The sequence below is a fragment of the Tachyglossus aculeatus genome, chromosome 27, assembly GCF_015852505.1.
Source record: "Tachyglossus aculeatus isolate mTacAcu1 chromosome 27, mTacAcu1.pri, whole genome shotgun sequence".
Taxonomy (NCBI): domain Eukaryota; kingdom Metazoa; phylum Chordata; class Mammalia; order Monotremata; family Tachyglossidae; genus Tachyglossus; species Tachyglossus aculeatus.
In genome coordinates, this window is record NC_052092.1 from 5,548,108 (window position 1) to 5,575,867 (window position 27,760).

General features: G+C 53.3%; 1 protein-coding gene across 1 annotated transcript in view; it reads left to right on the forward strand.

Moving 5' to 3' along the window:
- Positions 1-27,760, forward strand: part of ANO2 (anoctamin 2) — a 67,140-nt gene that overhangs the window by 34,024 nt on the left and 5,356 nt on the right. Inside the window, exons 14-21 of the mRNA XM_038767878.1 lie at positions 8,857-8,931; positions 12,682-12,877; positions 15,461-15,572; positions 16,022-16,079; positions 16,158-16,258; positions 21,269-21,420; positions 26,356-26,508; positions 27,103-27,155. Coding sequence (XP_038623806.1) covers positions 8,857-8,931; positions 12,682-12,877; positions 15,461-15,572; positions 16,022-16,079; positions 16,158-16,258; positions 21,269-21,420; positions 26,356-26,508; positions 27,103-27,155 — 900 coding nt within the window. The remainder of the gene's footprint in view (positions 1-8,856; positions 8,932-12,681; positions 12,878-15,460; positions 15,573-16,021; positions 16,080-16,157; positions 16,259-21,268; positions 21,421-26,355; positions 26,509-27,102; positions 27,156-27,760) is intronic.

Sequence of the window (27,760 nt, forward strand, 5' to 3'; positions counted from 1 at the left end):
TTTACTGTGTGGATTCCTCATTCCAAGGTCCATTTGATCACTGGAACCCCCCAAAACCTAGAAACCTTTCAGCTGCACCCCCTCCACCAGGCTCAGAGTCTGGAGGCTGGCCGGGCTGACTCCTGGAGCTCCTTTTGTTCCTGCTCTTTTCCTTGGTTCCAAAATCAATCAATCAATCAATCAGTCATATTTATTGAATGCTTACTGTGTGCAGGATACTGTGAGAGAGCCTGGGAGAGGACAACACAACAATCTAACAGACACTTTCCCCACCCACAACGATCTTACAGTTTAGAGGACCAGGACCCTGTCTTTTTTTTTCTGACTCCGGCAGCATGCACACAGCTCTCTGCTGGACCTCTCTGACCTGTTTCCTCCTTTTTCTTTGAAGATGGTCAAGAGAACAGGGACTCTTTGAGATGAGGATGAGTGGGAAGGATTAGGGCTCTGCAGTCTGGACAGATGCAGATTGAACGGAGGTAGGGATGGAGGTTACAGGACCAGGGAGGAGATGGACAGGACTAGCAGAACGTTTATTCTTTCCCCAAATCCCATCTCCATCCCAGGGTGAGGTGCCCCCACTGCAGCTGGAGGGGGCAGGTTCAGAGTAAACAGAGGGAAAATACATCTTCCCCAGGTCTGGGGCTGATCTTTCCCAGATGTAGGGTATCCTCCCAGGAAGCTGTGCAGCCAGAAGCACCAATAGGTCCAAAGGGTTTTGGACAGATCCATGGATGTACATCTATGCTGGGTCACTGAGCAGGGAGTTAGGGATGGAGAAAGGAGAGTCAGGGGTGTTGGATGGTCTGTGCAGAATCACTGGAGAAGTCAGAGATTTAGAGGGGAGAGTCAGGGAGATTGGTTGGTCCAGGCTGGGTCACTGAGGAGAATCAGAGATGGAGAAGGGAGAGTCAAGGGTGTGGGATGGTCTGTGCTGGGTTACTGGGGAAGAGTTAGGGTCTGAGAAGCCAGGAATCCTGACTTCTTGCTCTACCTCTCCCCCTGTATAGAAGCTAATCTCCTTGGGGTGGGCAGAAAGGACCTGCAGGTATTGGTGGCTGGGGTGGAGGGGGAAATATCAAACGCAGTAAGACTCCTGTGCCCCCTGTCCCCCGAGTCCAGCTCTGTCTGTCAGGGGCTGAGACTCTAGGACAGTCCCTCCCCTGTCCACCCCCCCCCAACCCCGACTCCGGCTCCCTGCCTCCACCACTTTAAATCCTTTCCAACGATGAGGTTACCATGACTCATGTTTATGAATTTAGGTTTTATGTCTGTTCTGATTCCCCACGTGGGGGGGAGAGGGGTGTGTATGTGTGTGAGTTGGAAGTAGATGCTTGAGATTGCTAAGGCTGTGTCATTATGCCCTCATTATGCCCTTGACCCCCACTGGTCTGGGTCCCACTGGACAGGGCCCCCAGGGGAGCCTGTTGGGGGCAGAGATTCGAAGTGGGTGGTCCAGTCTGTCCTCTCTTGAGCACAGCTCTATCGCCCTGAACATTCCAGTTGTCCTGCTTATTCCCATCTCTGAATGCTTTCAGAACTGCCTGTCGGGGACAGAGTATGCAAAGATGGAAGGGGTGGAGGTCTGGGGCATTGTGAGGTTGGGGGGCTGGACAACGGGGGTCAGAGGATTCAGGGGGCAGGGGTATGGGAGTTGCAGGGAGGATTGCTGGAGGTGGAGGGCTGGGGCCAAGGGCCTGGGAGCAGATGGCGATGGCGGCAGGAGCAGAGAACTAGACCATTAGATGAAGTTGAGGCTAGAGAGAAAAGCCACTGATGGTGAAATTCACCTGCTTTTGGGTGGGGGGGAGGGGTGTGTGTGTGTGTGTGTGTGTGTGTGTGTGTGTGTAAAGGCCTATGTGGGAGCACAGTCCCAGCTGCAGTGTGTGCATACACACACACACTGTTCCTTGGAGTTTTGTCATTCTTGCAGCACCTGGCATTGTTTTTGTATTCCTGTGATGTGTAATTAGACGTGTAAATATCAGGGAAGAGGCGGCATGACTCAGTGGAAAGAGCAGGAGCCTAGGAGTCAAGAGACCTGGGTTCTAGTCCTAACTCTGCCCCTGCCTCTTGGGTGACCCAGCACATGTCACCGAACCTCTCTGGGCCTCGGTTTCCTTATCTGTAAAGCAGGGATGTGGTCTTTGCTCTCCCTCCCTCTTAGACTTTAATCCTGATGTGGGACACGGATGTTGTCTGTTCTGATTATCCTGGATCAAGTTGAGCTCCTGAAACAGTGGTTGTCTCACAGCAAGCGCATAACAAACCTCAATGTTATTAATGGCAAAGAAAAAATAACAGATCTATCAAACCCACAGGTGGAAGCTTTTGGTTTTTTGTGATAACATTAAGCAGGTAATCACTGATAATAGAATTCTGCAGATAATCTACACCCTGACCTCCCCCTTAGCCAAGAGCTTTAAAGAGTGCTGCAAACAAAGACCCAAATTTGTGAGTTTGGATTTTGCCTTCTCTGACATCTGTCCCTCCTCTGGGTTGAGGGCTACGGGTGGTTTCCTAAATTTTTCTGGGGCAGAGGAAAAGCAAGAAGGAAAGAGCCGGGATGTGGCCGGGAAATGGGAGTCAAGGACTTGGGGACATCAGGGGGAAAAGGCCCAGATAAACCACTCACTGGATGGGTATTCTCTGAATAATCATCAGTCTTATTTTTTTGAGTGCTTACTATGTGCACAGCACTGTACTAAGTACTTGGGGGAACTACAATACAACTGAGTTCGCAGACACATTATCTTCCTTAAAAAAGCCTATAATCTAATGGAATAAACAAATTAATATAAATTATTTATACTATATAATCAAAAGGTCTATAAGTGCTGTGGGGTTGAGGGTGGGGCAAATATCACATGTCCAAAGGTCATAGACAACACAGGAAGTAGAGGGAGCCGGGGAAAAGAGGCTTAATCGGGAAAGGCCTCCTGATTAAAAATAGAGAAATAGATGAGATGAGAAATAGAGATGAGAAATAGAGTTCCCAGTGGTAAGAGCCCAGGCCTGGGGGTCAGAGGATCTAGGTTCTCATCCCAGCTTCACCACTTGTTTGCTGTTTGACCTTGGGCAAGTCACTTCATTTATCTGTGATTCAGTTTCCTCATCTATGAAATGGGGATTAAATACTACTCCCTCCGATTTAGACTGCAAACTCCAAGTGGGACCGGGACTATATCCAAACTGAGTATCCTGAATCTACCCCAGGGTTTAGTAAAGTGCTTGGCACGCAGTAAATACTTAACAAATAATAAAAAATGGATATCTTGCAGTAGCCCCCTCTTCTTGCTGTTTCTGCCTGCAGCTTGGCAAATAAGCCCCTTTGGGGGATCATGTAAGATTCCTGATGGCCTGGAGTGGGGTCAGAGGTGAAAGCTTGAACTGGTTGTTCTGCAGCAGAGACCTGCTCCCCTGGCCACTACTTCCCACCTCACTCCTTAGTTGTCCACCCTGCCCCCTTCAGCAAGCGTGACACAGGCCGCCAAAGGGCCTACTCTAGTCAGCCCTCTCTCCCATCTAGTCTAGTTGTGGTAAACCTTTACTTGGTGCCAAGGACTGTAAGAGGCACTGGGGCAGATACCAGATAATCAGGTCAGGCACAGTCCCCATCCCTCATGGGGCTCCCATTTTAAGAAGGAGGGAGAACATGAATTTCATCCCCATTTCACATATGAGGAAACTGAGGCCTGAGAAGTCAGGTAACTTGCCCTACAGGGAACAGGCAAGCTGCAGAACCAGGATTAGAACACAAGAAGAGTGGCAGGAAGGGGAGGACATGACCTTCAGATGTGCCAGGTTGTGGAAAGGCTAGGAGCTGGCTGCTGGGTGAGCTCATCAGAAATTGCCATTCCTACCGTGCCTCAGTTTCCCCATTCATGGAACCTTAGGAAGTATAGGACCACCTCCTCCTCAGCCTCCTGACTTTCCTCCTTCCCTCTTCTTTCTCCTCCTTGTTCTCCTCCTTCCTTCTCTTCCCCCCCCCCCCCCGCCTTCTCTCTGGGCCAGTGGGGCACCCCCTGCTGTGTGGGCATGTAGGGGGGTTCCCTGTCGGCAGCAGGCCCAGAGAGGTGGCTGCAGGAGCTGCAGCCTGTGGCAGCGTGGGCGGCACATCTGCCAGCTCTGCCCGGGGCGGATGGGTGGGCGTGGGCAGGGCTCAGCGCTTGCCAGCTGGGGAACCTCACCCAGCAACGAGCTGTGTGGAGTCCAGCTGGTGAGGGGCCGCCACCCTCCCCCTTTGCCCCCCGCACCTGCCCCGCTGAATCACAGAGAATGGGCACAGCTGGCAAGCCTCTGGATGGGGCTGGGGCCAGTGCAGGATGGAGAGCAGGGCTGAGGGATACGGGTGGTTTCCTAAACTTTTCTGGGTCAGAGGAAAAGCAAGAAGGAAAGAGGAGAATATAGTGGAACTTGGAGAGCACAGAACCAATCTGTGCTGGGCACCTGTTGTGTCAAAGCTCTGTGCTGGGTGTTTACTGTGTGCAGAGTGCTGTGCTGGGTGCCAGCTTTGGGCAGAGGGCAGTGCTTGGTACCCATTCATTCATTCATTCAATCGTATTTATTGAGTGCTTACTGTGTGCAGAGCACAGTACTAAGCACTTGGGAAATAAAAGTTGGCAACCTAGTGTGTGCAGAGGGCTGTGCTGGGCACCTGATATGGGCCGAGGCCTGTGCTAAGTGCTTGAAGAAGCAGAGAAGAGCAGACCAGAGAAGCAGCATGGTGGAGTGGATAGAGTACCAGCCTGGGAGCCAGAAGGTCATGGAAGGTCATGTCCACTTGTCTGGTGTGGAACCTTGAACAAGTCTCTTCACTTCTCTGTACCTCAGTTCCCTCATCTGTAAAATGGGGATTGAGACTGTGGGCCCCTTGTGGGACAGGGACTGTGTCCAACCTAATTTGCTTGTATCCACCCCAGTGCTTAGTACAGTGCCTGGCTCATAGTATGTGCATAACAAATACCACAATTATTATTATTATTATTATTATTATTATTATTATTCTTATTATTATTATTATCGGGAACCTACAGTAGAAGTGTCAGATTGGGTCCCTGCCCTCCAAGTGCTTAGGCAGTCCAGCCATCATCCTACATGGGCCAGCTGGGTGGGGGCGGCTGTCTTGAACCACCCCAGTCCATGCCCCACGTGCTCTCTTCACTGCCCTGCCCAAGCGACCAAGTTCCACCCGCTGTGTTCTCCCTCCCTGGGGGATTGCAGAATGCTCCAACTTCTCGTCTCTCCTCTTCATCTCCCTTTCATTTCTCCCCTTTGTCTCTCCCTCCATCTCTCTTTTCTTCCTGGATCTCCTCTTCGTTTCTCCCTTCATCTTCCTCTCTCGCCTCTCCCCTTTGTTTTCCTGCCATCCCCAGGGAGCCCTGATGATGAACTTCCACCAGCTCTTGTCCATGATAGCACTGTGTGCGAGAGGTGGCAGAGGAGCCAACTCTGGACTGTGGAATCGCTGTGTTAGGGAGATGAGGGAGCACTGTGTGAGGGATATATCAGAGCAGGTCGGTTCTGGGATGACCCCGCCCTCAGCCTGGCACTGGCTTGGACAGTTCCTTGGGGTTTCTGCCGTCACTGTCACTGCCACCACCACTGCTGCTGCCACCACAGGGTATGAGGGATAATACCAGGCTGAGGGAGCCAGGATTAGGTAACAGCATCCAGCCACAGGAGTCCTACTGAGGTCCCTTGGGGCTGGCGGAGACACCCCCACCGCCCTCACGAGCCCCCCGCTGCCCTCTAACCAGCCCCTACTCCTCCTCGACCAGCCCCTGCCCCAACAACCGGTCTCTGCCCCCTAACCAGACCCCAGCATCCCCATCAGCCCCATCCTCCTGACCAGCCCCCACCACCTCCCTTCACCAGTCCTGACAACCGACTGGCCAGTGGGTCATGTCCATCTGCCAGCCTATGGAAGAAGCAAGGGAGGATTTTCATTTTCAGATCCCAGATAGATGAATGACCATTTATCAATCCTGGATGGGGTCTAGACCTCCGTGGATGTGAGAGCAGAGCTTGGTTAGAGCCCCCTGGCCCTGGGGGCTGGATGATCGCGCTGGTGGTGTTTCAGACCCGGCAGTAAGTTTGATCTTACTTTGAGCTTGGTCCAGGACTAGGGGGAGTGGGCAGGGTCACTCAGGGTCATGTACCACTACCCAGCACCTCCACCCTGTGGACCCAGGATCTGAATGGTTTGTTCCAGCCCCGCATTGTCTCAGAGGGAGGCAGACTTCTGTGGACTCGGGAAGAAGTGAATCAGCATCTCCCACTGACCCCAGGGGTTAAGGGGGTCCGGTGGTGGTCCTGGGCTGGGTCCCTTTCACTAATGAAGAGATGGGAATGAAGTGGGTGGGAGGTCCTAGAGCCCAAGTATCTCTAGTTGAGACTTCCAACGGAGGGTGGGGACAGATGTGGGGCTGAGGGGCAAGCCTCCTGACCACCCCTCAGGATCCTTATGCCTCCTCCTCGGACACCAACTGTGACCACGGACTGGGGATTTTCAGCAGGCCTGCGGGCAGCCCGTCCCTGATCCCAGCCTGGGCTTGGTGCAACAGGGCAGGGCCCCAGAGCGACCCACTGCCCTTGTTATCATGAGAACACTCCTCGCCCATATAAGGAACCAGCGTGGTCCCCGAGAAAGCACTGACCGCATTGCATGCCTGGCTGGCAGACAGGATCTCACAGCTGGAGAATCTTTCCGGAGCTGAACTATACATCTGTGTTGGCCCCCGTCTGGGGTGGGGTTTGGGAAGACTAGAGGGATGGGAGAGTGGGAAGTAGATGTTCAGTACAGAGCTCTGAATGCAGTAGGCGCTTAGTACATGTATTGTATACCATAGGTTTAATACAGTATTTTGCATTCTATAGCCTTTGCTGTACCATTCCCAGATTCCCAAATGCTGTCAGCTCTCAGTGCTGGTGGGCCCACGTGGGCATGGTGCCCAGGGAGAAGGCGAGTTTTGGAAGGCGGAGCAGCGAGCAGGCATCTACTGTTTTGCTGTTCTGCCGTCGCAGGACAGTTTCCCAAGCGCTCAGGGCTAAGTACAGTGTCTAGCGCTCAGTAGGGGCTCAGCTTACAGCACTGAATGAGTGACTGTACCTGGGGTAGCTTCAGATCAGAGAGCTCTCTTTCCTTAACTAAAGTTGTCCCTTGGAGATTCAGGCCCTGGAGTGTGTGGGTGTGTGCGCATGCACACATGCATGTGTGTGTGTGTTTGTGTATGATGTGTGTGTGCATGCCTGAATCAATGGTATTTATTAAGTGTTTACTACATGCAGAGCATTGTACCAAGTGTTTGGGAGAGTACAATACAACAGATTTGGTAGATACTTTCCCTGGCCACAGGACAATATGTCTGTGCAAATAAGAATAATAATTATGGTATTTGTTAAGTGCTTACTACGTTCCAGGCACTGTATTAAGTGCTGGGGTGGATACAAGCAAATGGGGTTAGACACAGTCCCTGTCTGACGAGGGGCTTGTGGTCTCGATCCCCATTTTACTGCTGAGGTAACAGGCCCAGAGAAGTTAAGTGACTTGCCCAAGGTCATACAGCAGACAAGTGCGGAGCCAGGATTAGAACCCATGACCTTCTAACTCCCAAGCCTGTGCACAATCCACTACGCCATGCTGCTTCTCAATGTGTATGTGTGTGGAAGTGGATGCCTGCGTGTACACCACTGTGACTTGGTCACTGTGTATGCGTGTAGGCATGTGTGTGCATCTGAAAATGGGGTCACTGCCTACGTGCGTGTGGAGGTGTGCACGTGTGTGTGTATGTGTGTGGGCGGGAGTGTGTGTGGTCACCGGGGACAGCATCCCCCCGGGCTTGGCAGGCGTCCCCGCCGGTTCCCGCCCGTCCCACCCGTCTCCGGCCGCCGCAGCGCGGGTTTGGATTAGCGTCGGCTCTGCGGGCTCGTGCGTCACTCCGTCCCCGGGCGCTGCGGCGGATGGCTTTGCTGTGCCACCCGGGGCCCGCACCGGACGTGGGCTCTCCGGCCCAGCCCACGAGGGGAGAAGGAAACCCAGGTGGCCGAACTCGGGGTTGGGGGCGTTTTTCTGTCCAAGAAACCCACGAAGAGGAGGGGTGAGCATGGCAGCCCCAGACTATCAGGGGGCAATTGGAGGCCAATGGAGGAGGGACCCCAGACCTGTTGTGTGATCCTGAGCTGGTTGCTTAACCTCTCTGACCCTCACTGCTCTCTCCCCATCCTGATGGCCCAGGGGGCCCCAGTGCTGGGTAGTAGGGGATGGGGGTGTGAGGGCTTGTCAATCAGTGGTATTTATTGAGCACTTACTGTGTACAGAATACTGTACTATTATTATTATCATTACTAAGTGCTTAGGAAAGTACAGTAGAGAAACAGCATGGTCTACTGGCAAGAGCCTGGGCTTGTGATTCAGAGGAAGTAAGTTCTAATCCCAGCTCTGTCACTTGTCTGCTCTGTGACTTTGGGCAAGCCACTTAACTTCTCTGTGCCTCAATTACCTCATCTGTAAAATGGGGATTAAGACGGTGAGCCCCATGTGGGACAGCTTAAAACAGTGTTTGGCACATAGAAAGTGCTTAACAAATAGCATCATCATCATCATCATCATCATCATCATCACAATACCTGCCCTCAAGAAGCTTAATGGGTAGTGGGGGAGACAAGCACTTGATTCCATTTCATGGGTTTGGGGGTGAGAGAAGCCCCTGCCAGTTGCCCCAGTGTCTGCTGTTTTGGGGTGCCCAGCCTGGGTACTCTTTCCTAATGGCCTGCAGAACTAGAGGGGGTCTGCCCCCTCCCCTTCAAACCCCGGGGAATTAAGGGTTCATGATCCCACATTTATGTTTCCGCCAGGATGATGAAGACAAGCTGGCATGGAAAGACCGTTGCCCCGGCTACCTGATGAACTGTGCTTCTATCCTGTTTATGGTAAGGTCAGAGGTCACCGCATCCTGGGACTGACCCAGACTGCAACTCTCCAATCTCCCCCGCAACCTTTCCCTTGTCTGAAATTTCCCTACTCCCTCCCCTTAAACCTGCCAACCCAATTCTCCCTCTCCAGCTATGCCTCCTGAAAACCCTCTTCCAGGAAGTCTTCCCAGATCGATCCCCAGTTCCCTGGTCACATCAGCACCTTCCACACTACAGGATTTATCTGTTTATTTGGGATTGATTTATCTGATTGACAAGTGTATTTTTATCATTTGCCTAGTGTCTTTTACTTTGTTACTTGGCACCTCTTTGAAATGCCCTTGCTTCCTCCACTAGACTGAGAGATTTTTGGGGGGTGGGCACCATGCCTCTTCTTCTGCTACATTACCCCAAGTGCAGAGTACAGCACTCTGCACCTAGTAGGTACCCACTACAGTGTTCTGCACATATTAGGTGCCCATTTCATCATGCTTCACACAGCATGTGCTCAGTACAGGGATCTGCAAACAGTAGATGTCCCACAGTGCTCTGCACATAGGAGATGCCCAGGAGAGTGCTTTGCACAGGATAGTAGGCGCTCAAAACTCTGCTGCTCTAGACACTTGGTAGCATGCAGCAGGAATGGAATACCCGACTCCTGTCCAGGAAGAATTTACAATCTAACGGGAAGGCCTCCTCCCAGCCAGGCAAGGGGAACAGAGTGAGTAACTGCTGAGAGATGCGGGGAGCTCTCTCTATGAGGTTGGGGAACTCTGGGGGATTCCTACTGGGGAGGAGGGCTCCCTTTTGGGGGTGGGGTCACTTGTAACATTGCCCCTTGGCTCATGGCTTTGGGATCACCCTAGAGGGGAGGAATATCCCCCCCAGCTACCTCTGGGAAAGTTTTCCTTGCAGAGTGGGGTGGGAGGGGGTCTGAAACCCGAGAAGGGCGGGGGAGGGGGAGGGTGCTGGGCTGAGAGTTTTAGGCCTTTAGGCCGGAATTAGGGTAATAAAAGGGCCCGACTAAGGCGGAAGCCCTAATCCCACTCGGCCCTTGGGTTAACCCTGTGAGCGCTGGCCCTCCGGCCCTGGCCACCTGGATCCCAGCTGTCAGGCGGATTCGGGTGGCCACAGCTAACCGGGGCGGGGGAGGCCCCCCCCGAGGGTGGCTTCTAGGTAGAAGAGTCTCTCTTCTTTCCCAGAGGGAGTGACTCAGGGGTCTTGGGCCCAGCTCAGCCCTTTGCTTGCTTCCGGGATCCAAGGTCTGGGCATCTTTCCACACCTGAAGGCATCTCTGACTGATGAGGTGTCTGGTTGTTGAGGTCTCGGACTGGGTCTCTCTCCGATGGGGTCTCTGGATGACAGGGTCTCTGTTGGGGTCTCTGGATGATGGGGTCTCCTACTTTTTGAGAAAAAAAGTCACCACCAGAAGCCTACCACCTCCTCCTCCCTCATCCCCATCCAGGGCTGGAAACCTGGCTAACACAGGGCTGGCTTCTAGACCCAGCTCAACCACTGACCATGCTGGGTCACCTTGGGCAAATCCCTTACCCCTTCTGGGCCCCAGTTTCCCCTTCTGTATAATGGGGATGAGATCCCTGATTTCCTTCCCCCTGAGACCGAGTCCCATGTGGAGGCAGGGACTATATCCAATCTGATCATCAGTTACTTTCCCTGGGCAGTGCTTGCCACAGAGTAAGCACTTAATAAGCACCATAACTAAATTTGTGCCTGCCAAACAGGGGGCGTCTTCCATCTCAGTGGGGTCCCATAATGAGGGCCTGTAATAGCCCTGTGTAACAGGCATCTCCTCTCATTCCTCTCCTCCCCGCTTCAGTCTCTGCCTGTCCCAGACTTTGGGTGAACACCACAAATGTCCTCAAAGTTGTTCAAGCCCCACTCTGGCCTGACCCCCTGGGGTGGAGGGACAGACTTGGTTGAGAAGGTTGGGGTGGGCAATCCAACATGCAAGAGGAGTCTCCAAACCACCTCACAGAGTACTGGGGGATTGGAAAGGAAATCAGCCAGTTACAGTGTTTTTTTGGCACTGTACTGAGCACTAGGGTTCATATAGGATCAGTAGCTGGGATGTAGTTTCCGCCCCACCCAGGGACTCACTGTCTCAGAGGGAGGGAGAGCAAGTGTCTTAGCCCCATTTTCAGAGGAGTAAACTGAGGCCCAGAAAGGTTGAGGGATTAGCCTGAGGTCACACAGCAGGACTGGGGCAGAACCTTGGCTAGAGCCCAGGATCCTCGACTCTCAGTTCCGTGCCCTTTTCCTCGACCTCACTGTCTTCTTCCTCTGAGGAAAGGAGAGGAAGTGAAGGGAGGTAGAAGGGGGCAGAGGCATGAAGAGGGATGTTTCCAACCTAGAAATGAGGGATTCTGCACTCTCCCATCCCATGATCCAGGTACACTGCTCTATATTCTTCCCTTGGTGCTAGTATAGGGGGGCTGGCAGAGCCCTGGGGATCCCCAGCCACATCCTCTCAATCCCCATGCCCATCCCCAGGGGTACGAACTCCTGCCACTGGGGCAGGGGGCACAGAAGTGGTTGGGAGAACCACGGGGGGTGGGGAGATCTCGAGCCACATTTTCCAGGCTCTTGCTGTCTGGCAGAGAGGTCTCAGGGGGATTTGGGATGAAAATGTCTGCATTGTTGTGGGGTGGTGATGTCATGTCCTGAATGGCCCTGCTGGCAACTGCGACGGTCATGCCTTGTAGTCCCCCCCTTTCCCCCCCCCCCCCACCTCCTCCTCACCCCCACCTCGGTTCCAATTTCCTCAGGGCTGGGGATCTCGCCTTTTCCCTCCAGGCTCTTCCTTGGAGAGCATTTCCCAGAGTTCGCCTCTTGCTGGGGGACCCCCTCTCCATGCACCACATACCTTTGTCTGCTGGGACTACCCCCTCCCTATCTATGCCTCAGTGGGGATCTTCCATCCGGTCCTGCCCCACCTGGGGCCAGAGGGGTCCCACCCAACTTCTGCCCTGGGGGGCTGGGTGAGGGGGTGCTCCCAAGAAAGGAGATATGAATGGGTTGGTTCTAAGAGGCCAGAGGGCAGGACTGTCCCTCCTTCTTTGTCTTCCCAGAGGAGAGAAGATGGAGCCCTGGGTCAGGAGCTAGCCCAAGTGGCCAGTCAAACTGGTCTTAGCGGCCACTGATCAGGCATTGCTAGAGACTCTAGCCCACGTGCCCTCCAGAGAAGTATTTGCTAGCCTCTCAACCCAGATCGGAGATATGGAGGGCAAAATTTGGGTTGCTGTTCCTCCTCCTCCCTGTCGTCCCACCCCATGCCTCTCCAGTGATAGTGGTGGTGTAGACCTTGAGCCTCCTGTGTGCGGTGCGTCAGCCCAGGCTGCACTATGTGAGTCCCAGAAGCCTCCAGCCTAACAGTGGGTCCCCCCACTTCCCTCCCCACCACAGTTCTCCTCCCTGCCCGCTTCCTTCTCTTTTCTCCTGCTATCCCCTTCCTCTTCCCCATCTCCTCTAAACCACTCCTGCTATCCTAAATGTCCTTCTTTCCTCTCCTCTTCCCTCTTCCTTTTTTTCCCTCCCCCTCCTGCTTCCCCCCTCATCTCCTCCTCTCCCTCTCTCCTCCCCCTCCTCCGCTATCCCCTACTTCCTTCTCTCTTCTCTTCCTCCCTTGCCTCTTCTCAGTCCCCTCTCTTCCCTTCCACCTACAGTCCTTGCAGGCAGGTGGGAAGTGGGCAGGCAGGGGACCAGGACATTGTCAGGATGGATCATTCTCTCTCCTTCCCCCCCCCACAGATTGCCTTGACCTTCTCAATTGTCTTTGGGGTGATCGTGTACCGGATCACAACGGCCGCAGCCCTGTACCTCAACAAGGCTTCTCCATCCAGCGTGCGGATGACAGTGAAGGCAACAGCGGTCATCATCAACCTTGTGGTCATCCTGATCCTGGATGAACTCTACGGCGCGGTAGCCAAATGGCTTACCAAGATTGGTAATGTTCCCGATTCTGGGCCAAGCCCTTAGGCTGTGGTTTGGGCTCCTGGGAAGTGGCTGAGCAGCTTGCCTTGACCCCATGTGGGCTCCATGCCTGCCAGAGCCTTGTGCATGCTCTATCCATCCATTCCAAAGAACCACACATGCTTCAAGCATCTCAAGGCACTGAGCACGCTCCATGCATTCCACACTGCTGTGGGAGCTGAGATCCCATCCTAGGTGATGTGGTGGCAAGGGCTGGTGTTTTGGGGTGATTCTAACCCTTCAGGCTGTCAGCAGAAGTCTTGGGTTCCTGAATTCCCAGCCCTCTGCTTGCTGGGTGACCTTGAGAAGTGTCCATCCCTCTCTGGGCCTCTGACCCACCCCATTCCCTGTGACCCAGGCACATCCAATGAGAGTCTTGAACAGAGGGTGTCGACTAGGCCCATGCTCAGGCCAGTGGGTCTGATTCCATGAAGTACAGCTCATGATCGGAAAGAGAGAATATTTCACATAGGCCAAGATGGGAGAGAGGAGGGTGCCTGCCCTGAATTGGGTCTCACCTCGATCTTGCTTGCTGTAGTTTTGGTTCCTGTCGACTTCCTCTGAGTCCAGTGCAGTGTGGGTGTCTGCACTGGGCCAGGCTGACCTTGCTGGTGACTTGGGTGTTCTCCACCCTGCCTCTGACCAGAGGAGGGGTCTCATTCTCCACATCCCTCCTCCTGGTGCCACATTGACAGAAAACAGCATCCCGGGGGGCTGAAGGTTGGCCATGGTTCTCCCTCCCGCTAGCCCGGACCAGGGACAGAGAGACAGGCAGCTGGTTCTCCTTAGTGCTGTCAGAGAGCTTTTTGCCTTCCAAAGACTTGGAGACCCTGAGGGAGGGGCAGGTGCCTCCTGCTGCCTGACTGATTTGACCACCCAGACTCAGACTCCCCACCCTGGCTGGGGGAGGCTCCCTCTACCCAAGGACCCCCACCATCGGGAGAGGGGGTGGCAAGCCCCAATTGCCCACCCTTCACGGCGATCCTGTAGACTTTCTTCAGAGCCAGGCTGTTTCCTTCTTAGAGGATCAGGCCATCTTCCCCAGAGCCCCCTCTGGGAGTAGTCACCACTGGTTTCCCCCTCAGTGTTGTGTGGTGATGGAGGGTGGGGGCTGCAGAGGGAGAGGAGGGGGGCCATAGAACAGTGGAGAAAACTGTAGCCAAAATTGGGTGAATGATTTACCTAAGGTTGTACAGCAAAAATGGATGGGGACCTGCCTGTTCAACGGTCTGTCTGTCAGTTCAATCAATCAATCAGCAGTATTTATTGAGCACTTTCTGAGTGCAGAATACTGATGTAAACGCTTAGGAGAATACAATACAACAGGGTAGGGTAGATTCAATTTTTACCCATAAGGAATTCATGATCTAGAGGAAGAGACAGACACTCAAAAAATTACACATAGGGGAAATGGCAGAGTATATAAGGAGATGTGCAAAAGTGCTGTGGGGTGGATTGAGTAGCAAGTAATTAAAGGGTACAGACCCAAGTGTTTAGGTGATGCTGAGGGGAAGGTGAATAGGGTGGGGAGAGGAGAGATAAGTCAGGGAAGGTTTCTTGGAGGAGACGGGATTTTAGTTGGGCTTTGAAGATGAGAAGCAGCATGGCCTACTGACAAGAGCAGGGACTTGGGAGTCAGAGGACGTGGGTTCTGATTCTGGCTCTGCCACTTGTCTGCTGTGTGACCTTGGGCAAATCAATTCACTTCTCTGTGCCTCAGTTACTCATCTGTAAAATGGGGATTAAGACTGAGAGTCCCACATGGAACAACCTGATTAGCTTGTATCTACCCCAGTGCTTAGAACAGTGCTTGGCACATAGCACTCAACAGATAGCATAATAATAATAAAGGTGGTGTTTGTTAAGTGCTCACTATGTGCCAAGCACTGTTCTAAGTGCTGGGGTAGATACAGGGTAATCAGGATGTCCCACGTGGGGCTGATAGTCATAATCCCCATTTTACAGATGAGATAACTGAGGCCCAGAGAAGTTAAATGACTTGCCCAAAGTCACACAGCTGACAAGTGGCGGAGCCAGGATTAGAACCCATGACCTCTGACTCCCAAGCCCGGGCTCTTTCCACTAAGCTATGCTGCTTCTCAATGTCCTGCTTCTCAAGCATAATAATAATAATTATTATTATTAAGTTGGGGGGAGTGGTGGTCTGCTAGATATGAAGTGGGTGGGAGTTCCAAGTCCAAGAGAGGGCTTGGGCAAGGGGTCACTGGCTAGATAGAAGAGATCGAGGAGTTAGGGTGGTGTTAAGGGAGTGAAGAGTGCGGGCTGGGTTGTAGAAGGAAATCAGTGAGGTAAGGTAGGAGGGGAAAAACTGATAGAATGCCTTGGAGCTGATGGTAAGGAGTTTCTCCTTGATCCAGAAGTGGATGAGCAACAGTTGGAAGTTTTTGAGGAGTGGGGAGATATGGACTAAATGGTTTACCAGAAAAATAATCCGGTGAGCAGAGAGAAGTGTGGGGTGGCAGGGAGGCCGGGAGGAGGGGAATCTTGGTCCTACCGAGGCTCACGCTACCGCTTGACATTTTCCCGCCCCCAACAGAGATCCCGAAAACGGAGCAAGCCTTCGAAGAGCGCCTTATCCTGAAGGCTTTCCTGCTCAAGTTTGTCAACGCCTTTTCTCCGATTTTCTACGTGGCCTTCTTCAAAGGGAGGTGGGAGAACTGCCAGGGCAGGGGTGGGGAGGGGGCCCAAGGGGCACCATCCGCTGGCGAGTGGGTGGGGGATCTGCAGAATGGCCCCAGGCCCCTCAACTCCTCACTGACCTGGGAGCTTGGGGGCCATTCTAGACTCTACTCTAGAACCAGAACACCTGAGCAGTTTGGCCTGTGGTCAGCTGATATGGCAGCATTTCAGTGTGAACTCGCAGTCCCCTGGGTTTTCTCATGCGGGGGGTCTGTCCAGCGCTTCTGGGAATGCTTGGGTCTGGTCAGAGAGTAGGGGGTAAGTGAGGCTGGGACTGCGGCCCCCGGGAAGGGCTGCCCATGGAGGATGGAGCCGGACAGAGGGCAGAGCGGGACCACCCCAGACCCCAGGCAGGCGACCCTTTCCCTGCCGACTTCCTGACATCCCCCCTCGTCCGTCCGGGACCTTCTGCCTCCAGGTTCGTGGGCCGGCCCGGCCATTACGTATATGTGTTCCACGGGTATCGCATGGAGGAGGTGAGTGTTTCCTGGCTGGCCGGGGTGGGGGCAGAGGCCAGGGGCTGGGGACACTGACCCCTACCCTGTCACCCGCAGTGTGCCCCGGGTGGCTGCCTCATGGAGCTGTGCATCCAACTGAGCATTATCATGCTAGGGAAACAGCTGATCCAGAACAACATCTTCGAGATCGGGGTCCCGTATGTAGACAAGCACCACACCCCCGTCACTCCATGCCCTGGTCCCCCTCCCCATTCCTGGGAATCCCCCATAGTGGGATGGGCGTGGGGTTCGGGGAGGGGGCTGAAGTGGGCTACCTGGGGACTCTCTCCCCCTTCATTATCTTCTCCTACACTGATTGGTCACTGAAGGTGCCAGCCCATGGTGGGAAGCCTAGCTCAGTGGAAAGAGGTGGGATCTGGGGAGTCAGAGGACATGGGTTCTAATCCCACTCTGCCACTTGCCTCCTGTGGGACCTGCTGTGGGAAAGTCACTTCATTTTTCTGGGTTTCAGTTTCCTCATTTGTAAACTTGGAATTATATACTTGTTCTCCTTCCTACTTAAATTGTGAGTGCCTTGTGGGATGGAGGTTGTGCCTGACCTGATTATCTTATATCTACCGCAGCATCTAGCATAGTGCTTGGGCTATAGTAAGCACATTTGTTATTATTATTATTACTATTCCAACCTAACTGTTGTCCTGTGATCAATACAGTGAGGACTGGCTCTAAGGGGCTGATAAACACAGTAATCCTTTGCCTAGGGGCTAGAGTCCCTACCAGCCCCACATCCTACATGGGCACATTCACCCTTCCTCTCACACACATGTGCACATTCACACAGTCACATTTATATACATAAAGACACAGCCTCCCCTCTCCAACCTTGACTGTCCCCCGATGACTCAGAATGGATCATCCAACACCCCTGACTCTCCCCTCTCCATCATTGACTCTCCCACAGTGACCCAGCACTGACCATCTGACACCCCTGATTCTCTCTCTCCATCCTTGACTCTCCCCCAGTGACCCAGCACAGACCATCCATAACTCCTGATTCCCCCTTCTTCATCACTGACTCTCCCCCCCCCCCCCCCCCCCCCCCGTCCCATGATCCAACATGGACCATCCAACCCCCTTGACTCTCCCCTCCATCCCTGACTCCCCTGCAGTGACCCAGCAGGGAATCTTCCCCACAGATCTGCACAAACCCCTCTGGGCCTGTTGGTGTTTTCAGCTGTACAGCTCCCCTCAAGGACGGATTTCCCGTGCTCAACCCATGCTGGGGGAATACATGTTTCCCGCTGTTGGTTCTTAAACTGTACCGCGCCAAGCTCCAGTGGGAGCCCCCCTCCCTGGGGAGGGGATTTGAGGAAAAGCAATTCCGTGTACGACCTGTCCACCCCATGTCCTGTAAACTCCAGCCCCGCCCTTTCTCAGCCTGTGCCTGTCCAGACTGCAAAGCTCTGAGCCTTTCGATCTGTCTGTTTGGAAGCCGCTTCCTTCCCTGCCCTCAGAGGCGTTAGAACGGAATTCATTCACGGAAGGAATTAATTGTCCAAACCCAAAGCATTGGTATGTGCGCGAGGCTGGAAATAGAACAGGCTGGTTTGTTTTCCAAATGCGAGGAGGAGGAGGAGGAAGAAGGAGTTTTGAAGCGAGAAGGGTCGAGTTCCCGGTGGAGGAGGAGGGAGCTGAGGGAGGTGGGGGGATGACTGTAAGCTCCTTGTGGGCAGGGATCATGCCCACCAATTCTTTGGTATTGTATTTCCCCGAGCGCTTAGTCCAGTGCTCTGCACAAGGTAAACATTCAGTAAATAACGTTAATTAATTGATTGGTTGATTGATTGAGGGAAAGGAGGAAAGAAAGCCTGAAAGGAGACAAGCTGAGTTCCTGCTGGCCCGTGACAGAGCCCGATTCTGCTTGTGGGGTCGTAGGCTCAGCTCTCCCCCTCCCCTCTCCCCCCTCCCCTCCCGACCCATCACCGCTGAGGGTCCTGCCAACATCCAGGAAGGTGAAGATAAATCAGTGGCATAGCACTTTGTGCAGAGCACTGGACTAAGGGTGAAAGTGATGCAGGGGCAGCGAGGTGGTGGTGATGTAAGCGGGGAAGGCTGTTGTGGGGCGGGGGCAGTTCCGACTGGTGCCTGAGGTCAGCGACCCCAATCCTGCCCCTTCCTCCTCTGTGGCTGGCTGGTTCCAGAGGCCCGTGTCCTTCTGCTCCTCTGGTCTTTGGAAGGGCTTTGCCCTTTGAATTTGAGATTCCTGAAAGTGGAAGTCTCTTATCGATCCCTCCATCAATAAATAAGAAAACCACTTCCTCCAGAAGCCATCCAAGGGGGAGTTACTCCCTCCTCTCTCTCCTCATCCTCTTCCATTCTTCTCTTCCCCATCTCCCTCTCCCCTCCCATTTCCCTCCCTCCTCCTCTCCGTCCCCCTCCCTGGGGTTGTCTCCCCATGGCAGTGGAGGTTCATGGGACCCCTTCAGAGCCAACTCGCCCCGACACCCACCTTCCCCTTCGAGTAGAAAAGCCACTCAGAGGGAACGCATAAAACCCAGTGATTATGCTCTTCGGCACAGTCCTGGGCCTACTAGATAAAATTTTCTGTGGCACCCAGGGGCCACTAAAGCACTGCTCATGCAACCCAACTTCGCACCCTCAGGTACTCGGGTGCGGAGCTGCCGGCCTCCCACAGACACAGCCGCCCTGCCCGGGCCAGCCCCGGGCAGACGGCGGGCGGGCAGGCAGCGGGCGGCGGGAGGGATCCCTTTCTGTCTCCTCCTCTGCCATATGTTTTTGCTGATCTCGCTCGGGGGCAGCTTCCGTCTCGCTTAAACGAAGTTGACTCCGACTGTTTACTGGAGCTTGGCACCGACCGCCTCTTCCCTGTAGAGCGGTGCCCCCGCTCGGGTCTCCTGCGGATCTGCCCCTGCCCCACCCTAGCCTCCGCGTCGCCCACCCCCAATGCCCTCAGGCCCCATCCCCCACCCCAATTCCTTCGTGTCTCCTCCCTTGGCAAGCCCTGGTGTTTGTGTGTGTACGTGCGGGTTTGTGACCCTGGGACACCCCTTTTGGACTAGCCTGGAGATTGGCCCAACCTACACAAACCCCCCCCACTCCCATCCAGAAAGTCCCTCTTGGTGCCCTCCTGAACATCCCTCCTGGCTGCCCCCCAAAAGTCCTCCCTTCTCCCTTCAAGGAGCCACCCCAAGCCACCCCTCCAGACAGCCCCCACTCCCAGTTTGTCCCCAGGCCCCCACAAAGACCTCCCTCTCCTAGCCGGGCCTGGGGCACTGATCAGTTCAGGGAGGGGACCCCCAGGGCGGCCTACTCTTTCCAACAAATATTTCCCTTTATCCTGGGATCCCACCGGTGGGGGCAGCTCGGTTGCTTTGATCTTAAGTTTCTCCCAACGACTTCCCCATCCAGCCTCCTTCCTCCACCTCCTGGAGGGAACAGGAGGGTCTGGGGGCTTTCTGCCCATTTTACAGATGAGGAAAGTTAATAATAATGAAATAATGATAATGATGGTATTTAAGTGCTTACTATGTGCCAAGCACTGTTGAAAATGCTGGGGTAGATACAAGGTAATGAGGTACCCACATGGGGCTTACAGTCTGAATCCCCATTTCATGGATGAGGTAAACGAGGCACAGAGAAGTTAACTGACTTGCCCAAGGTCACACAGCAGACAAGTGGTGGAGCCAGGATTAGAACCCCTGACCTTTTGACTCCCTAGCCCAGGTTCTATCCACTATGCCATGCTGCTAGGCCCGAGGTTGCATCCACAGGGCAGAGCTGGAAGTTGGGCAGCAGAGGGTGCAGAGCAGGGCATTCACATCCCACATCCAATGAGGAAACCAAGCGATGGTTCCTTCTCCTGGAAGGGCCAACGTAGCAGGCGGGGGTGGAGGGAGGGCGACAGGGGATGGGGCCCTCCAGAGCTGGGCGATGCCTGCTCCACAAACCCTGGGCCCAGCCATCTGGAGTCCATGGATGAACCAAAGACGGGGCCCAGACTCAGGTCCGGGTGAGCCCGAAGGGCGGGCGGGGTGGGAGCAGGGAAGGGTCATTTCAAGGAGGAGAGCCTACATCCACTGGGCTAGGCCTTGCAGCCTCCTGGCCTCTAATGATCTAACTTTTCTTCCTGATGGTCACACCTCTCCTTTCTCTTCCTTTTGCTCCAACAGGGTGTGCGTCATTTTGTGTGTCAGTCTGTCCACCTGTCCGTCTTCTCCATTTGGGGAGTGTGAGCTCCCCAAAGGTTGGGACCCTCTGCTGTGCTGTTGGACTCTCCCCTAGGCAGGGAAACAGCCGTTAGGACAGAGTCGGGGGCGGGGGACGACCCCGAGGTCTGTCCAGAACGGGACTCCCCTCTGCAGGCTGGCCAGGAGCCCGGAGCTTAGACCACCTGGCTCCAGACCTCTCCCTTCTCTGGTCCCCATTCTTTTCTTTCTGAAATGAAAGGGTCATGATGGGGAAGAAGAGGGTTTATGTGATCCCACCCCTCTTTGTCCTCTGTTCCCCTCTTTCTGAAATGGAAGGGTCATAATGGAAGTTAGACGGTCATAGGTTCTAATCCCGACTCTGCTACTTGTGTGCCTTGTGACTTTGGGCAAGTAGCTTAACTTCTCTGTGCCTCAGATCCCTTATCTACAAAACAGGGATTAAGATGGTGAGCCCTATGTGGGACAAGGACTATGTCCAACCTGATAATCTTGTTACTACCCAGTACTTAGAACAGTGCCTGGCATATAGTGCCTGGCATATAGAGAAGCAGCATGGCAAAGTGGAAAGAGCATGGGCTTTGGAGTCAGAGGTCATGGGTTCAAATCCCGACTCCACCACGTGTCAGCTGTGTGACTTTGGGCAAGTCACTTAACTTCTCTGGGCCTCAGTTCCCTCATCTGTAAAATGGGGGTTAAGATTGTGAGCCCCCCATGGGACAACCTGATCACCTTGTAACCTCCCCAGCACTTAGAACAGTGTTTTGCGCATAGTAAGCGCTTAATAAATGCTATCATTATTACTATAGTGAGTGCTTAACAAATACCATACTAATAACTATCATTATTATTATGGGGAAGAAGAGTCTTTAGGAGACCTGCCCTCCCATCACCCTACCTATGGCCCCTCTCCCATGGTCCCTTCCCCACTGCCTGGCCTCCGGAGTCCAGCGGAGGCCCTGACCCCTTCTCCCTCCCCAGGAAGCTGAAGAAGCTGTTCCGGAGCCTCAAGAGCGAGGTGGAGTTGCCGGCGGCAGATACGGACTCAGTCCAGTCCAGGCACCCTATGCAGTGGGAGCGAGACTACGGGCTGGAACCATACACTGGGCTGACCCCTGAGTACATGGAGATGGGTATGAGCCATGGGGGCTGGGGAGGCTGTGGGGCTTGGGCCCTTGTGGGGGTCAGTGTGAGGGTGGCTGGTGGTGTCCTGGGGGCCACTATACTGAGCACTTGGGAGAATACAGTAGAGTTAATTGACACAGTTCCTGTCCTTAAGGAGCTTACAACCTAGATAAGGGAGAGAGACACTAAAATAAAGTAGCAGGAAGGAGCAAAGTTTGAAAATCTGGCTAGAAGGAAGGAGCAAAGTTTGAAAATCTGGCTAGAAGTGCAGGTGGGAAGCTCCCTGTGGGCAGGGATCATATCTGTTAACTTTATTGTATTGTACTTTCCCGAGGGCTTTCATTCATTCATTCAATCGTATTTATTGAGCGCTTGCTGTGTGCAGAGCACTGTACTAAGCACTTGGGAAGTACAGTTTGGCAACATATAGAGACGGTCCCTACCCAACAGTGGGCTCACAGTCTAGAAGGGCTTAGTATAGTGCTCTTCATACAGTAAGCACTCAGTAAATTCCATTGGTTGAAGTGGGTGGGTGGGAAGTGGGGTGCGATTATCTATGGGCTGAGATGACATGGGAGTATTGGAGTGGCAGCATGTTGGGGAGATAGGGTGTGGAGATGAGGGATTAATCAGGGAAGGCCTCCTGGGGGAGATGGGGAGATCAGTGGTCCAACAGATTAATCAATCATATTTATTGAATGCTACTGTGTACAGAGCACTGTACTAAATGCTTGGAAGAATACCATATAATAGAGTCAGTAGACATGTGCCTTGCCCACAAGGAGCTTAGAGTCTAGAGCGGGAGACAGGCCTTAAAATAAGTTATGAATTTAAATCATTCAATGGGAAGCATCATGGCTTAGAAGTAGAGCCCAGGCCTGGAAGTCAGAAGGACCTGGGTTCTAATTCTAACTCTGCCACTTGTCTGTTGTGTGACCTTGGGCAAGTCATTTCACTTCTCTGGGCCTCAGTTCCTTCAGCTACAAAATGGGGATTAAGACTGTGACCCTCACCTGTGGGACAGGGACTAAGTCCAACCTGATTAACTTGTATCTACCCCAGCACTTAGAACGGTGTTTGGCATATAGTAAGTGCTTAACGATTACTATAATTATTATTTATCTAGCGTTTACTGTGTGCAGATCACTGAAGTAATCACTTGGAAGAGTACAGTACAACAGAGTTGGTAGACATGTTCCTTACCCACAGTGAGCTTACAGTCTAGAAAGGGAGACAGACACTAATATAAATACATAATATATAATGTTTAGATCCTTCTCATCCTGCTCACCTTCTATCGGTGCTTGGTCCCTGTCTCTTTTCTTGTCTCTTCTACTGACATCCCTAAGAGATTATTATACCCATTTTACAGGTGGAGAAACTGAGGCCTAGGAGGACAGGGACCTTTCCGGCTGCTGCTGGTGGAGGACAGGGCATGCTTGTGTATATGTTTGCACACTGTGGGGTGGGGGTCGTCCAAGGTGGCAGCAGCAGCAGCTTCTGACCCCTCCCCACCCTCCAGGGAGCAAAACAGAGTGGGGCTGGCCCTCGTGCAACGAGAGACTAGAGGAGCCCCTGCCGGCCAGCCTGCCGGCCGAATGGTCCTCTCCCGGGAGCAGGGAGGCCGAGCGGAGGCGGTGGGAGGGTCTCTCAGCTGTCAGAGCCGGCTGCTGTGCGGACCACCCACAATGCCAGGAAGCAGCCCGGGCTTTGCTGCTCAAACCTGTCAGTTGGAATCGCCTCTCCCGCATCAGGGACATGTGTGAGTGCGAGTGTAAATGAGTGTGAGTGTGTGTGTAGTGGTGGGGGGTACAGAGGGCTAGGCAGGGGAGGGGCTTACTATTTACATTTTCCTCAATTAGGTTGGGGCCGGGGACAGGGAAGGGCAGGTCTGGGTGGGGGCAGAGGAGGGAAAACTAGGGCAGGGGAAGATGGGAAGATAGAGAAGCAGCTTGGCTTAGGGGAAAGAGTATGGGCTTGGGAGTCAGAGGATGTGGGCTCTAATCCAGTTCCGCCACTTGTCTGCCGTGTGACTTTGGGCAAATCGCTTAACTTCTCTGTGCCTCAGTTACCTCATCTGTAAAATGGGGATTAAGACTGGAAGCTCCATGTGGGACAATCTGATTGCCTCATATGCACCCCAGGGCTTAGAATAGTGCTTTGTACATAGTAAGCATTTAACAAATACCATAAATGTTATTATTATTATTATGGTAGGTTTGAAGGCTGAAGCAGATAGAGTCTTCAGAATGCAGATGGGGAGGGGCCCAGAGTCCAAGGGAAGAGGAATCTTGCAGGCACAGGGGCTGAGCTGCAGGTTGCAGGTGAGGAGGTTGCAGAGTGGTTTGCAGAGAGACTCTACCTGCCTTTCCAATCAATCACTCATATTTATTGAGTGCTTACTGTGATCAGAGCACTGTACTAAGTGGTTGGGAGAGTACATAGTAGACATGTTCTCTGCCCACAAGGGGTTTACAGTCTCCCTGATTAGCCTACAGCTATTCCAGGCCAGGGCCCAGGGCTTGCAAGTCTATTGAATTTTCCCAAGTGCCCAGTACAGAGCTCTGCACCCAGCCAGTAGTCAGCACAGTGCTGTGCACACAGTAGGCCCTCAGTCCAAGGTTCAGTAAATGCCTTTCAGCTGGGCCAATGCTGTAGCCCCACTCTCTGGGCTCTGCTTGTGGTTCACTCTGCCCCCTTCTTCTTCTTCTTCTTCTTCTTCTTATATTAGTGTCTATCTCCCTTTCTAGACTGTAAGCTCACTGTGGGTAAGGAACATGTCTACCAACTCTGTTGTACTGTACTCTTCCAAGTGATTAGTTCAGTGTTCTGCACACAGTAAACGCTAGATAAATAATAATTATAGTAATCGTTAAGCATTTACTATCTTCTTCTCTGCCTGGTGCTTTGGCCTGCTTTTCCCATATGGGCATCCTTGGCTTCTCCACAATACCTTTTGCCTCTGGTTTTCTGATCATTTTTCTATCTCTGTGGTGGTCAGATCCCCCAGCATCTCTTTAAGGGGAAGGGGAGGTGATGGAGAGGTGGAGGGGAAGGGGAGCTGATGGAGAGAAGGGGCAGGGGGAGCTGATGGGGAGTGTGGGTCACATTGTTCTTTAATCCCAGGTGGGAGGGTGGATGAGAGGGTGGATTTCACAATGTGGCCTCCATGCCTCTTGTGTGGCATGCTGTACATTGGCAGTTGGCCGGAAGTAAACTCCTCTTCTTCCTCCCTGCATTCCTGGCTGGAACTTTGGAGGGTTTGCAAATATCACTGCTGGCAAGAAGGAGGAGGTGCCCCCGAGTCCAGCTGTTGGGGCGATGGGACTGGTGTCCCCAGGTTCCAGCTTTGGGGGCAATGGGGTCCTTGACCCCATGTTCCAGCAGTCGCGGTGGTGGGGTTGGTGTCTCTGGGTTCCAGTTATATGGGTGAAACCATTTTCTTCCCCTCAGTTCTTTGGTGCAGACTCTAGCCTCAATTTCCTTGATCTCTGATCAGAACTGAGAGCTTTGAAGCGGGACTGAAAGGACCCCAGAATTTCTCTTTCTGTTCTGTTCTCTGTGTTCAGCCTGTCCTCCTGGCCCTGGCCCTTGCCCTGACTATGAAGAGGACCTTGGTCCCCAGAGCCGGGCCCTCAGGCCAGGGAGGGGCCCATGGAGGGATGGCAGTAAAGCCTTTCGATATTCCCGCAGCAGTTTACAGGTTTGGGAATTGCTCCCACATCTGTTTTGATTTCTGTGATAATTCCTCCACCCCGCCCCAGACTTGACAGCAAATTCCACAGTCCGATCCCGCCTTGAGGGGGCTGGCTGCACCCGCAGCCCACCATGGCCAGAGAGTCTTGTTAGAAAATTGTCCCCCACTCTCCAGGACCTGCTAAAGGGCTGGAACATCTCCCCTTTCTGGGCAAATGCTGGACTGGTGGCTGGTTACCGCAGCAAAGCCCTCTGGTCAGAACACAGACTTGTTAAATTTCTACTGCTTGTTCTCAATACCCAACATAGCTCTCTGAACCCAGTACAGCACTGTACACACCGCAGGCACCCAGTTCAATGCTTTGCACATGATAGGTACTCAGTACAGTGTTCTGCACACAGTAGGCACCCAGTAAATACTATTTAAGATGATGATCCGTGGGTGTTTGGCTCTTCTAGGGCCATTTCATCAGACAATCATCACTGGGTGCCGAGTACTGGGGCATGGGTCCCCGCTTCCAAATATTGGCATGGCCTTGGGTTTCCCTTCTGCCCCCAGGCAAACTCATCTCTCTAAACTAGCTCAGGTTCCCGTCACGTTTCAGATGTCCAGGCGGTGTTTCTTAAAGACGGTGTGGTACTGTAGCACTGTGTCAGTTGTAGTGTTGGAACACCTGGGGAGAGGCCCCAAGGCAGGAGGCTAGGGGCTGATGGGACCGGGAATTTGGGGGCAATTGACCAGGGTGACCACAGTGTCCTCCCTCTCCCCTCAAAGCTGGAGAAGGGGATCCCATCGATTCCAGTGTGGCTTACAGCAGGTTTACCTAAGCCTGTGAGAGGGAGCTGTGTGGGAGAGAGAGAGAGAAAGGGACAGAGATGAGACATGGAAAGACATGAGAGAGGCAAAAAGAGAGAAGCAGATCAGAGAGCTGAGTTTGAAACATGGTCCCATAAAGAAATAGAAAGATGAGGCGGAGAGATAGGTGATGAAAGAAAGACTGTGTGTGTGTATGTGTGTGTATTTTCAGAATGGAGTGGGTCCTTGAGGAGGGGAGACTGTGTCCGGGTGATGGGTCAGAACTGGTTGGGGTAGACCCCGGAGGGGATTTGGGGGAGGAGAGGGCACTGCGGCCCCCGTGTTCTACCTCGCTGAGACTCGTCTCCCCTGGGGTCTCTTCTGTTGTTTTTCCTGTTGTCTTCCTCACTGTCCCTCCTGCCATTTCTCCTGACTTGGGACTGGTCTTCAGTTATCCAGTTTGGCTTTGTTACCTTGTTTGTGGCCTCATTCCCTCTGGCCCCTGCGTTTGCCCTCCTCAACAACGTCATCGAAGTCCGGCTGGATGCAAAGAAGTTTGTGACAGAGCTGAGGCGCCCGGATGCCGTGAGAACCAAAGACATAGGTAGACACCCATGCCCCTCTGCCCCCCACCCCCATTGGGAGGCACACTTGACCCGCCCCAACGGTCCTTATTGACTAAGAACCAGGGGATTCCATCCCCCTAGTCTACCCACCCAATGTTGCTCCATAATTAAAGTCTCTAGCTGGGAAGCCCTCCAGAGGTCATTTGGTCCACCCTCCTGTCCCCAGGCTATCAGCAATTCTTCCTGTCCTCAGGAGACTTGGCCACCTCCTCCTGTGGTAGGGGTGGGGAGACACGCTAGTCACACGCTTTTACTTGCCAGTGGATTATGTATTTTGGGGGATTATCCACAGCAGATTTTTTTGAACTCCCACCAGTTGGAGATGTTCTTTTCACCAGCAGTCCCCATTAGCTCCCCTCGAAGCCACAAGAACTACCTTCCCCCAGCCCCCCCAGACCATCCCCTGTGCGGCCCGGTCTCACTGCCCTGAGGACCCAGGCCACTTCTCCCTGGCTCTGGGTTCCACGCTGTCTCTCGTTACCTGCACCTCCCCTACTCCCTCGGCATGGAGAGCCAAAGGCAGATCGTGCTGCCCAGATGAGGACTGCAGGTGACCCCTGACTGTTTTCCAGGCATTTGGTTTGACATTCTGACTGGAATCGGGAAGTTTTCCGTGATCATCAATGTAAGTGTGGGTTTCCCCAGAGTCCAGGGTGTTGGGACCGACCTAGGCTCCCTCTGAGCCTCCCTCCATGCCTGCCGTGGACCTGGCTATATAGCTATATATATAGCTATATATATATATGTATATATATATACATACCCACACACACACACGCACACACACACGCACACACACACACACCACCCCCCCATCCCCCCACCCCCACCCCAGATTCTGTGGGAGAATCCCCCTGAATCAGGCAGGCTCCCTTCTGCTAAGCCATGAGGAGTTGTTGAGCACCTGCTATATGTTAAGTGCCAGGGTACATATAGAAAAATAAGATTCAACCCAGTCACCCTTCTGCCTGAGACTCCCAGTCCAGGGTATGAGAGCAGGGATCAGATCCCCATTTTACAGAGGAGAAAACTGAGGCTCCCTCCTAGACTGTGAGCCCCACATGGGTCGGCAACTTTGCCAGATCTTATATTAACTTTAATCTTTTTTTTTCTTGGTATTTGTTAAGCGCTATGTGCCAAGCACTGTTCTAAGCACTGGGGTAGATATAAGGAAATCAGGTTGTCCCACGTGGGGCTCACAGTCTTCATTCCCATTTTACAGATAAGGGA